Genomic DNA, 13,608 nt, shown 5'->3' with positions numbered 1-13,608 from the left:
TTAGCCCGTTTTCTAGAGCCAGAACCGTAAGACATGAGGAATGACATCATCTATGCTGGTAGCTTTATAGGTTGTTCTTTTGTGCTCTAAAGGTGTTTGTTTGACGACTTTACTAGTCAGAACTTATATTTTTATCAATCATTATATTGCATTTGCTTGGGCCAAGAAATTCAGCACATTCTCCCCTTTTTAAACTATATTTATTTATGAATGAAAGAACAAACAATCTATGTAAGAATGGACAAAATGAATAAAAGAACAAACAACATTTGAATGAACAAACAATGAGTTCATAAACTAATTTATGAATGTACAACTAATTAATAAATGTATTGAGATACAATTACAAATGAATGAATTCACAAACTACTTATGAATAGACAAACAATTAATTTAAGAACAAACAATCAAAAAACAAATATATGAATAAATGCAAAAATTGACCATTTGCAACTAAGCTTTCTTGATATATTGCATTTGCCATTAAAAACTCACCAATTCTGTTTAATCTAAAAGGCTTTAAGTATGACCTAAAGGAACCTCCAGAGTATTGCTGTCCTTTCTTGTCGCATTTTGCATTGGTACATGTATCTGTTTCCCTTGACCTTCAATATAATCTCAGGAGGTTTATGAGAGGTGAAAGCCTCGTTTAGTAAACCAGAATTGAATTACAGACAGGCTGCATGTCAGTGTGTACACATGGAGACGGCACTTAAATGGGAACTGTCTTGCTGATGAAGTGGGAGCAGTTGGGATGTTGAACTCTTGACTCACTGGCCCGTTCCATTTTGAAATGGTTTTCTGTTGAAATATCACAGCATTAACCATCAGTTGATATATGACATTCTTTGTCATATTTTACAACCTTCAAAAAGTTATAAGATGGTGTGATATAATTGGAACGCCTGAGTTGAAAATGACGTAACTATGCGTCCATTTTTCAACTATTACATTTACTGTAGGGCTGGCAGATAATATTAAAATATATGGGTATGTAGTGTTGACATGTTTGCCATTCTATACATTAAATTGAACCCTTACATATTTTAGTTTTAAATACTCCTGCTTACCTCCATGCATTATTTATTTATTTTTTTTAATGTGACCATTATTTAGAATGCAGTGCTTTAAAGTTTCTTTAGTGACACCTCAAGTTTATCACGTGACACGCCACAGCCCTGATGATATATGTATAGTGTTTTGTTTCTTTTTTTATAATTTGCAAATATTGACAAACTTCCTGATTGAAATATCTGGTATTCTGATTCTTAAATATGTGTTAGTACATGTATTTAGTCATTTAAACGGCTTATTAATCAGCATATTGTTTGATCAATGACGGGTAAGTGATAGAAGTGAAAATAGAGGACTTTTAATACAGTATTTAACACGCTTCTTACAATTTGTATATTGTTTTAATATTACCATTATACTTTAGATTACTCGTAAATATATTTAAAAATGTTTAAAATTAGGGTTTCAAGTGTATTTCTAGTTGTAACTAATTATTTTTTAAAAACAGTATGCTAAAAGCAGATTTTAGCTCAATTTCAAAGCGTCTAAAAATAGCACAATTGAGTACACTTAAATGGCATTAAGTTTCTCTTAACATATGCATAATACTATTTTTAATATTTTAAGTGCAAAATTATTATGCGAAAATAGTGTAATTAAAGTGAATTTTAACACACTTTTTTCACATTTTGAAAATTTTTTAAATATATTATTATTATATTTAAACTATTCTTAAATATACATACAAGTGCAAAATTAGTGTGTCGAAGATAGAGCACTTTTAGTACATTAATGAAAAGTGTACTGGTGATCTGCCAAAATGCTAATCGGTTAGCATTAGCTTTGGATGGCAGGGGAGGGACTGTGTTTCAAAGCCACGCCTCCTGAAATCGCAAACGCACCTACCGCAACACAACAGCATACAACCCACTAGTTCATGTCATTCTCCAATTAGAAGTGTAATGTAGTGTTTGGCCGGCGGCGTGTAGGAGTTTAACTTATTACTAAGCCACACTTGCATGCTATTTCAGAGTGAATATTTAAAGTAGCATGGTAAACAATATCGGGAGCCCGTCACAGGCTGTCATTGTTCAGAAATGACCCAAGCTGAATATAAAAGCATCTTCGGCTCAGTAAAGTAGGCTGGCGGAATAGCACTATTTAATGATGTTTTGTTGTTAAAATAAATATAAATCGACATTATTGATGCTGTACAAAGTCCCTTATGAAACTGATAAAGTCACATCAGTCTTTCAAGGGGAGATTTCAGTGGCTAAACAACACGTCTGTGCAAATAACTCATTTGTTACAAATTTTAAAACATTTTAAAACAGAACATTACCTGTCTAAGCGTAATACTTCAGCCATGATGTCGTCCTTTCTTCAGCGTGCAAAAATAATTCCAGTATTGATTCAGGAGTTTAAAAAAGTTTCTATTCAGCATTTGATTTTGCCACAACGCCCCATATTGGTCTCATGGGCACATGTCGTAAGCGTGCGGCGTTCATCTAGCCATGCACGTGCTAATGGCGGAAATGCGTGAACAGGGATGCGCAAAGGCCCAAATCTGCATTTGTTGTAAGACAGTTTGAGCTACTTATCGAAATTATGGGAGACGTCGGCCAGACAATATTAAATTGGATGAACATTTTTTGTTTTGTTTTATGCCTTACCCAGAATATAAAAATGCATATAAACACATTTAGATCATTTACTGTTATCACTACTATAAGACTGTGAAGAGACTTTCAACCAGCACAACAAACAAAAAAATCTGAAGACAATCACCTACTGCACCTTTAAATAAAGTGTATTTTAGTGTACTTTTTTTAACCTGAAAATAAATGCTGCCATGTTAGTCTACACTATAATTTATCTGGAAACAAATGAACGTAAGTGGCTGTTCAACTGTGGAATGGAGGAAATTTTCTAGTAACAAACACTGTTTATCTTACATACAAAAAAATAAATAAATAAAAAATTACACAATTATACTTGCAGATGATTATACTTGCCATCTACATAGACAGCATGAATGTTACAAATAAAAAAAAGCTTGTACGTTTGTATTTGAATATCTGAAACCTAAAACAAAAGTTAATTGTTTAAAGCACTGATATATTATGATTTTATTTATAGCACCTTGTTGCACCTCTTTCCATGCCTCAGTGTGAGCGAGAGGATTTAACCGAAGCAGTTGATAACTTGTGTTCTGAGCTGTCTAGTTACACCAGTTTGATCATACTCTCTAGTGATGAGCCTAGGCCAGGGGTCAGCAACCCGCGGCTCTAGAGCCGCATGCGGCTCTTTAGCGCTGCCCTTGTGGCTCCCTGGAGCTTTTTCAAAAATTTTTGAAAATGCAAAAAGATGGGGGAGGTTAATATATATTTTTAGTTTTAATATGATTTCTATAGGAGGACAAACATTTTTAACGTTTTCAAATGCTGTCAAAGTGTGTATAATTAATATTTAATTTCAACATTTCTGTCAACGAAGATTTGCGTCATAGCCTGCGACACACGTTTCTATCAGCAGGGTGGGATGCCAGGCAGGTGGCTGCTGTAAACAAACCAGGAGATAATAAAGCATGGAAAAGATGGTATGACATATTAGAACACCTATTTGCAAACTTTAAAAACAAAACCAAGATAATACAAAAAAATAAAGATATACCTTTCTCCACTAAGACAGTGAAGGAAAGGGCTATTAAAATGGTAGGTAACATCACCGATCAGCAAACCAAGGACATTAAATCAGTGCCAGCATTCTCAATTGCCTGTGATGTGACTGATATTCAATGCGCTTTTATGCAGGTATGTGAACTCTGATGGGCCGCAAGAAGAAATGATCAAATTAATAACACTAAAAGACAAGAGGCTGTGCTGAAGTGTTTTAATGACAACAAAATAAACACCAACCACCTGATTTCAGTGGCTATTTAATCATGAAGGCTCATTATGTATTTGTAGCCAACTTAGTCATTTTGATAGTAGGCTAATATAGCTAATATAGATACATACAGCATGTGTTTCCTTCATTATAAGGCTTATATAAGGCTTTACATTTTTTGTGGCTCCAGACATATTTGTTTTTTGTTTTTTTTGGTCCAATATGGCTCTTTCAACATTTTGGGTTGCCGACCCCTGGCCTAGGCTAATCATACAGTATCTGGTGTAAAAAATGTTAATGTTGGTTTGCAAAAGTGTTAATGTTTCAAGAAGGCAGTTATAAAAAAAAGTAATAATAATAAATTACCTTAAGTTATTGTTTGGTGTCACTATCTGCTCTGAAACGAAACTCATACTGCAGGGGCTCTATGGTGGCCGTCAAGTTTGCCCTTGGTGTTTGATGTGTCAGTAAAAGCATGCTGTTATCTGTCCTGGTGGGGCAGACTGTGACTGGAATAGTTTCAGCTCTCTGAAGCAGCATTTTGTGTGTACGTTTGCTCTCTGCATGCCTCTGGCTCATATCCTTAGGCTCCTTACAGACTCAGATGAGCTAGAATGGAGTTCGACCTCACGGGTCACTCAATCAACCTTCACCACAGGCCCCAATGCCCTCACCTCTGAAGCCCCCTTCCACTCCATGCCTCTGTCTCTATCTCTCCATTTCCTTTAGTCTCTCTCTCACATGTCCATCTTCCATACGGAAGCCTCTCAAGTATCCCACCAACTGAGAACAAAGAGTTCTCACATCCTGTCATGACTGTTGGCCAAAGGCCCCTACCTCACCTGCAATGACCTCAGCACTGCCCATCTTCTTTGTCCCCATTCTTCATGTTCATCTTCATCAGACTGTATGCATTTCATATTGTGAATGTGCATCCTAAGCATCCATTTTGTTCCTAGAACTTCCTATCAACACTAATACTTAGTAATCTTATAGGAAGTATTTTTTTATGTTTATATATATATATATATATATATATATATATATATATATATATATATATATATATATATATATATATATATATAAATCTAGAATAGGGCTATATACTGTACACTGTATATTTCTATATACTGATGAGCTAAAAGTTTACTTGTGTGTGGACAAGTGAAGAGAATATTCATGTTGCTCCACTTCTTGCAATGCCACATATTAAGATTTGAGTCGATTAACTGATAAGCAAACAAACCGTTTTTTATTTTTTTATTTTTATTTTTTTTATAATTAACATGTTGGTTGCAATTAAATTGGCAGAAATAAGCGACTTAAAAATGTGAGAAATGTGAGCGACTTGCCATGGCGCAATGGCCTGTGTGTTGCTCTTGGTGAGCCATGATGGAAATTATGGTCTAAACCACAAAACCAGGATGTTGGGCAACAAGAGAAACAAGAGAGTTTCTATAGCACTTTATGAAACACATAATGTCAAAGCAGATTTACAGAGATAAATAGACAATTTTCTCAGGTACAAACTTACTTTAGACAGTTCCATAAAAATTGTGTTTTTTTCTTCTTTTTTTCTTTTCTTTTTAAACAGTATAATATGCCAGCTCTACTGACCACCACTGAGCAAGTCAATGGCGACAGTGGCAGAAACCCAAATGACATCATTTGGTGGTAAAAAAAGAAGAAAACAGGCTCAGTCAGGAAACTAATTCTCATCTTTTCCAGCAATTGAAGTGGCAGAGCTGTAGTTTAGCCAGCAGTTGACAGTTGTAGCCAGTTTTGGGCATGATGCATTAAAGCTTGCCATAGGCATATGTTTAGAGGACCCAACTTGTCACAGAGTTCTTTGCTAAACATTTGTCCTGTGTGCTCATTAGCAAACAAAGGCTACTGGGGTATAAGTTACTCAGATTTTAAATATTGATTGTAAAAGTAATGTCACAATAAAAAAGGAGGTAAGGGGGAGAAAAGAAGAAAAACGAGTGAACCGCAAAAGGCTCAAGATGTACTGTAGTTTTGCCCTCTTTCAATACTTTAATAAATTCTCTGATGAGGGAGGGGTTTTGGGCAGGTATTTACTTTCTCTAAACTTTACCGTGAACACAGCAAAAATGAGTAATTTACAAAAAAAATAAAAAATAAAAGTCCTACTTACAGATCCAGGTCAATTAAACATGCTTTATGAATAAGCTTCTAAATGCATTTAATAATAACAATATAACTAATTGATCTAATTAGTCCAGTCTAATACATTGTCAGGATTTTTTTTAATCCTTTTAAAAAATTATTATTATTATTATTATTATTATTATTATTATTATTATTATTATTGTAGTTTCATTGTCTTAGGGCTCTATTTTAATTACCTAGGTGCATAGTCTAAAGCGCATGGCACAAAAGTATTAAGAGCATGTCCAAATCTACTTTTGCTATTTTAAGGATGAGAAAATACATTTAGCGCTGTGGCGCATGGTCTAACAGTGTTGTGCTTATTCTCTTAATGAGAATATAATTGATATATGTATGTATACAGTTAAAGTCAGAATTATTAGCCCAACTTTAATTTTAATTTTCTTTTTTTTAAATTTCCCAAATGATGTTTAACAGCGCAAGGACATTTTCACAGTATGTCTGATAATATTTTTTCTTCAGGAAAAAATCTTATTTGTTTTTTTTTCCGACTTTTTGACTATTATAAAGGAAATCATTTATTAGAAATGAGTTAATAAAACTATTATGTTTGGAAATGTTTTGAAATAATCTTATCTTCGTTAAACAGAAATTGGGGAAAAATAAACAGGGATGCTAATAATTCAGGGGGGGGGGGTAATAATTCGGACTTCAACTGTGTATATATATATATATATATATATATATATATATATATATATATATATATATATATATGTATATATATATATATATGTATATATATATATATATATATATATATGTATATATATATATATATATATATATATATATATATATATATATATATATGTATATATATATATATATATATATATATATATATATATATATGTATATATATGTATATATATATATATATATATATATATGTATATATATGTATATATATATATATATATATATATATATATATATATATATATATATGTATATATATATATATATGTATATATATGTATATATATATATATATATATATATATATATATATATATATATATGTATATATATGTATATATATGTATATATATGTATATATATATATGTATATATATGTATATATATATATATATATATATATGTATATATATGTATATATATGTATATATATATGTGTATATGTATATGTATATATATGTATGTGCATGTATTTTACTTTAGAACATTGCCTGTCTTAGATACAAGTTTTTTTCTGAGTGTAGCTTTCAACTTTAACCAGTGGATTGGAAAAAAAAAAAACATGAGAGCCTGATTAAAAATTGAATCGATAGCGTAATAAATCATAGATTCGCTAATGTTGTCGGCAACACTGTTTACCTTATTTCTGGTGAAGGGTTTTTGCAAACACACACAAAAAAAGAAAAATGCCTTCAATGAACACACACCATAATGAAGCAAGTGGCTCTTTGTGATGGACTGACTTCTGTGTGTAAAGGTACAAACAATGATTCCTTTTCAAAGCATTTCTCTACAAATGCAGTTGCACAAGTGTAAGTATACGCTGAAGTTCTGAAATGTTAATCATTCATCACTCAGTGAATAGTGGAACATGTCTTCATCCTAAATCGATCTACATTTGCTTAAATATTATAAGTGTTCGGAATAAATGTATTTGTGTCTTATTGAGTACATTTGAAAAAACAAAAAAATAAACCCAAAGGCTTCTAATACCAAACCCAAGTAATGTCCAAAGGACTCATTGGCTTGAGCTGGACATCTGGATATCAAATCTAGGAGGACCCATGAAGAACTTTTAAAGGGTCTGATATACAAATCATTATGGCCAGTTACCACAGGATACCTTCAGGGGCTTGTAAATGCCTTGTTTGGTTCAGCATATTGCAGAACAACAGCATGTTAAACAGATGGTCCTAATGATTTGGATCATCTGTGTGAATAACTTCATCAATATGTATGTGCATATAGTATAGGTGTAAATGTGTAATCAATAACTAATTTGGCATTACAATTTTTGTCTATTTAAACAATTACAATTTTTGTCTATTTGTCAATTTTTACTATTTATTTGACCAAATATCATAAATAATAGTTATTTCATAGAAAAAAAAAACAGTCTTTTAATTGATTGAACATTATGAAGTTATCAATGAAATACTGATCTCATTGTACTTGCTGATTTTCCTTGAATGATCTTAAAATTATTAAATCCTTGAAATGATTGTATATTAAATATTTAAAAATATATACATCGTTGTAGAAGCAAATAGGGTGTTGATCTGGAACAAGTTGTACTAGGGTAAATCACATCAAGTGGTGTTTTACTCATTGAATATGATTACCGTAGGGGGGAAATAGTGAGTTTTTTTACTTTTGTCAGTGTAGTTCTTTCCAGCCAATTATGTTTTCAGTTCGTTGGATAGAAAAAATTAAAAAGCTTTTGTTTTCGAAAAAGGTTTCCTTGAATACACTTGAGGAAGTACTCTATTGCATCCATACTTTCCCAAAACCTAATGAGAAATGACAAGTTCTTCACTGGCACTATTTCACTTCTCTTACTGTTCACTGTACTTGCTGAATTGGGACTAATTCTCCTAGAATAATCTTCAACAATTGTTCCTCCACTGAGAAGGAACATATTTTAATCCAAACTCCTTGCCTCAGTGTAAAAGAATTTGAAAATGCCAGTGTCAGATTACTTCTCTTATCATTCTTTCACCAAATGAGCACTGGTCTGCTGCTGATGCAAAAAAAAAAAGCGTATGATGAGCTGACGAAAAAAGTTTATTACATTTTTACACGTTTGACCTTCTAGAATAATTTTCATACATGTGGTATTCTGCAGGTATCTGTCAATCTCTTTTTCTGCTCCATAACTGGCATAGTTCAAGCTTCGCTGGAGAAACAAGGAGAACTGGGGGAACCCACTTAATATTCACATGGCAGTCATGGTGAATTGAAATGAATGAGTGAGAAAGACAGAGGGTTTGTGAGTGTGTTGGAGAGAGCGAATGTGTGTGTGGGAAGGTGAGAGAATGTGTGAGAGAGGGCGAGCAAGATAAAAACACACAGCAGGCTGTGAAATTGATGATTGGGATTGGTACCATGGTTGTTGCTTAAAGTTTCTTCTCTACATGTTAATAAGACTGTACAACAGGCTGTATAACTCTGTAGGTGAAAAATGGACATTTTTAAAATGCCACTACAGCTGCCCATGAAATCACACTATATTGACTATCGGTGTGTAACTGATTCTGGGGATAATTAGTTTTTGCAAGGAATCTTACTGGGAAAAACCATATTACTGGTGGTCACCCTGATGGAACATTACAGCTGGCTTGTTGCTAGTCTACAGTATGGACCTCAGCTAAATCGAATGGTAGTCTAGTACATTTGATAAACGCACAGCTAAACAAAAGACAAGTCATCAAGAAAAAGGCTTTAGGGCGCACAAACACTATAGTATCTGAACCGTACCCAGACCCGTTTCCCGGATCGTTTGAGAAGTGTAAGTGCTCTGAATTGGACTTAGGTGCAGTTCAGTTGGCTGGTCTTGGCCCGTTTGGAAGAGGTGTGTTAGAGCGCTATTCACTTGGGCTTTGGCGCAGTAAGCTTACAGTGTGAGTGCAAGCGCGCCTGAGCCTGAAACTGAAGACAAGACGTGACTTTTAAGGTTTCATGAATCATTCTTACTGTTCAATGAACGCAAACTGTCATCGATTATTAAAAACACAAACCCCTCACTGCACAGCAGCTGCACCCTCAGCAAACCTCCTAATTCCTGCAGCACGAGGAACTTATGATTCTAGATTGTTTTTTTTTGTTTTGTTTTTTTTTTTAATAAGAGTAGTAGTAATAATAATAACCGTTGTTGTACAACTGCCTTTATTAGTGCTATTAATATAGTCATTAAAAATAACAATAATAATTCAATAGTTGATTAGTACTACTCGCAGTCATACTGTAGTTAGCTAGTGTTATCAAAAGTTAGGTACTAATTGAGTGGGCTTACTTGACCTGATCTAAGATGCTGCAAGACATCACACACACACACACACACATGTACTGTATGTATATATATATATATATATATATATATATATATATATATATATATATATATATATATATATATATATATATATATATATATAGAAACTAATATAAAATAATAATAAAAATACTAAAATTGCCAAATGAAAATTAATGAGTTACAGCTTTGTGATGGAAAACCACCAAACAAATCTTCCACATGTGCGTTTATACTCATTTGTTTTCTTTTATTTTTTTTATTTCAAACTATTAGTTTTAAATGAGCTGAAATAACACAATTCTTGAAAATTCTTTGAAAGTTTTGGGGCAGTTTATTGTTTTGTGTTCAATAATCTCAAAATTGTAAAATATTTCTAATAATAATAATAATAATAATAATTTTGTTTTGGAACAACATAAATTCATTGTGTTGTTGTAACTGCAAGTTTAGTGGATGTGTAGTTCCCACCATGCTTTACATGCAATTGCATGAGGAAGGAAACTCTTAGACAATAACAGTACTCCTGTATTTTAGGTAACCTTTAAGTAATCTTTTAAAAGCAATGTTTTGTATTTAAGTTAGAGTAGTTCTCCCAAAAAAAGTTACATCACTATTGACAGAATTCTCCTTCATGTGGTATATTAATTTCAAACACGAAAGAAGATATTTTGAAGAATGCTGGTTGCTGGCACTCATCAACTTCCATTTTAGGAAAGTCAGATACTATGCAAGTCAATGGGTCACAGCAAAAAGCATTTTTCAAAATGAAATATATATTTTTGTGTGTTCAACAAAAGAAAGAAACTCAAGAATGTTTTGAACAAATGAGTAATGATGACAGAATTTTTAATTTAAGGTGAACTACTGTTTACATCGAAGAGAAAGACTTGTTAAAAAGCAGTTCAGTTACGGTTTTGAAACTGAGGTTACCATCTTACAGAATGCTTTAGGTGTTGGCAGCTTTGTTAACATTACTAATGTTTGTCGCTCACTCACTGAGCCATTACTGCGCTAATGCTACTGTAGCTCAAGTCTTTTTTATTTTTTTATTTATTTTTTTACTTTTTTTACTTGGTCATCCTATATGTTACGTATAAAAACAATAAGAATTATTTGTTGTTAAGTCTAAATTGTGATATTTAGCAAAAAAAAGATTGGTTTATCCAAACGTCATTGACATTAATTGGCTGAAAGAGAGTAACCTGTGTTTTGAGTAAGTTTCATTCACATGGTAATTCAAACGCAAGTGATTTAATCATTAGTCTGAAATGAGTTTTGCTCTTCGGTTCTGTACAATATGCTTGTCGGTGTGAACTCAAATTGCAATGTTTATTTTGCTTATGCACATTGTTATTCTTTAGGTAAACTATGAACCCATGCAAATGAATCCACTGGACATACAAGCTTGTTTGGGTAGTCTTCAATTAAAGTCTAACTTTTTGCTTTCAAGTTTGGAGAGGCTGTCCTTCTCTGTTGATGTCAATATGACGGCTTCAGCCTCAATATTCCTAACTTCACTCATCTTACTGTTACTTTGAGGGAATGTTGCACAAAAAGAAACCTGGCCCCCTATTCGAGATTCTGTTTCAGTATATCAACAAATACAACAACATACTAAAATAAAGGCTCAGCAACCTCTCACAGATTAATTGTTTACAGAAAGAATAAGGATGTGCGCTATCAAAATAAACATTGTGCATTTTGATTTCACACTGACTTTAAAATAAGTTTAACTAACACCATGAAATTTAATCAATCATAGAACTTAATTGATTTGAGTGTAGGTGGATGAACTAAAATATGACTTTCTGCGAGGGTTTTATTGTTCTAACTTGATGGGAATGAAAGCTCATTCCTAATTCCTGTCTGCTCTGACTCATCACCATAATGAAGGAAGTGCTTTCAAACCAGCATTTACAGGATGCCCCGTGTGCCCCTGTGCTCTTATTGTGCAGTCTTAGCATCTCATTCCTGCCCAATTCACTCCGGCCGTGACCGTGAGCCTGCTGACCTTCAGTCCAGACTCCTTATCTGCAGCTCCAGTTGAAAGACAAATAGGAACTCGATACCGTTCAACACCAGATCGGTTAAAACCACTGACCAAGAGCAGCCACGCGCGCACACACAGGATGCCAGCTGCATTGTTTAGTCCTGGCAAAACAATGCACAACAGGATTTCCTGCTTCTTCTTTCCCCTCAAGCAGTCACTCCGGGCGCCACAGAACGTGCCTGTTTAGAGGGGTGGGGGAATGAATCTGCAGCCCTCATGGGATATTACACTGAATTTCAGCTGCCTATCTTCCCCCCCCCCCCACCTCTCCAGTCCTCATTCGCCCCTCCCGCAATTCCTTACTCTCTCGCTCTTTCATCAAACACCCGTTCACAAGCTCTCTCTCTTTCACACGCTCGCTTCTTCAAACACGTACATGCTCACACATTGTCCTGAAGTTCAAAGAGAGCGAAACGGCGACATGTCAGCTGACCGACCCCCTCCAATCAGATAAGTTCTGATGTAAGTCTTTAGCAGCTGCTTGGATCAGATGAAGCGTGCCTGTAGGATTGCAGGAGCACTAGAGGAGAGCGCACGGTGCAGTATGGCTATGTAGCAGCGAGACGAGCGCGCGCACACACTGAGAGAGTGCGGATGAGAGAGAGCGTGCTCTGCCTCTCCGGCATGGATGAGTCCAGCATTCTGAGGAGACGTGGGCTACAGGTAGGGAATATATAGCTGGTCAGGGCGTGGGGGGTTTGCCACTTCATCAGGAGTTTTGTAGCTTTTGCGTGAACACTTGAATGGGGGATGAATTACAGAAGAGAGACTGTGTTTCTGGATGCTGAAACATCCTAATGCTGCACCGGAAGACTAAATGTGTGAGTTTTCTTACTGCAAAGTGGCAAATATTGGTGCTGTTTTTTGAGGTGTCTGTGAGTTTATGCCTTTAGAACTTATTAGTTGGTTTTATTTAAAAAAAGAGATGAAAAACCTTACAGAACACAGAACTTTACAGACATTTATTATTATTTTACTTATTTAAAAAGTTGATAAGTGCTGAGATCTTGGAAAAAATAAAACTTAAGTACTTTTAGATTTGGAAAACATTTACCACAACCAGTTGCTTTTCTAGTTAACAAAAGATTTTATTTTTGCAAACCATTTGTTTAGTTCTTTTGTAAATGTTCTATGATCTGTAAAGCTCGAGTCAGTTTAATTGGATGTGGAAGTGATAATCAGTTAGTATTTCGATTCATTCATGTGTTGTTGGCAATAAAAAGGAAATTCTATAAGATATTCAGTTGACTTGTCTAAATAACTAACTAAATAAAATTAATAAAAATTAATTTTAACAGGCTGACGCAGTGGGTAGCACCATCACTTCACAGCAAGAAGGTCGCTGGTTCGAGCCTCGGCTAGGTCTGTTGGCATTTCTGTGTGGAGTTCTGAGTGCATGTACTCCGGTGTTTGTGTGTTTCCTCTAGGTGCACCGGTTTGCCCC

At 34.2% G+C, this 13,608-nt stretch overlaps 1 protein-coding gene across 20 annotated transcripts in view; it reads left to right on the top strand.

The window, feature by feature from the left end:
- mast4 (microtubule associated serine/threonine kinase family member 4) overlaps window positions 1–13,608 on the top strand; it is a 175,922-nt gene that overhangs the window by 61,578 nt on the left and 100,736 nt on the right. For 6 of the 20 annotated variants that reach the window (XM_087254233.1, XM_087254228.1, XM_087254231.1 and 3 more), the window contains exon 1: window positions 12,653–12,827. The exons of the other annotated variants lie outside the window; for them this stretch is intronic. In XM_087254233.1, coding sequence (XP_087110359.1) covers window positions 12,759–12,827 — 69 coding nt within the window. In that variant the 5' untranslated portion in view covers window positions 12,653–12,758. Of the gene's footprint in view, window positions 1–12,652; window positions 12,828–13,608 lie in introns of those variants that run through there. 20 annotated transcript variants of the gene reach the window in all.

The sequence above is a fragment of the Danio rerio genome, chromosome 5, assembly GCF_052040795.2.
Source record: "Danio rerio strain M-AB ecotype USA chromosome 5, GRCz13ab, whole genome shotgun sequence".
NCBI classification, from domain to species: Eukaryota; Metazoa; Chordata; class Actinopteri; order Cypriniformes; family Danionidae; genus Danio; species Danio rerio.
This window is presented reverse-complemented; position numbering and strand designations above follow the sequence as displayed.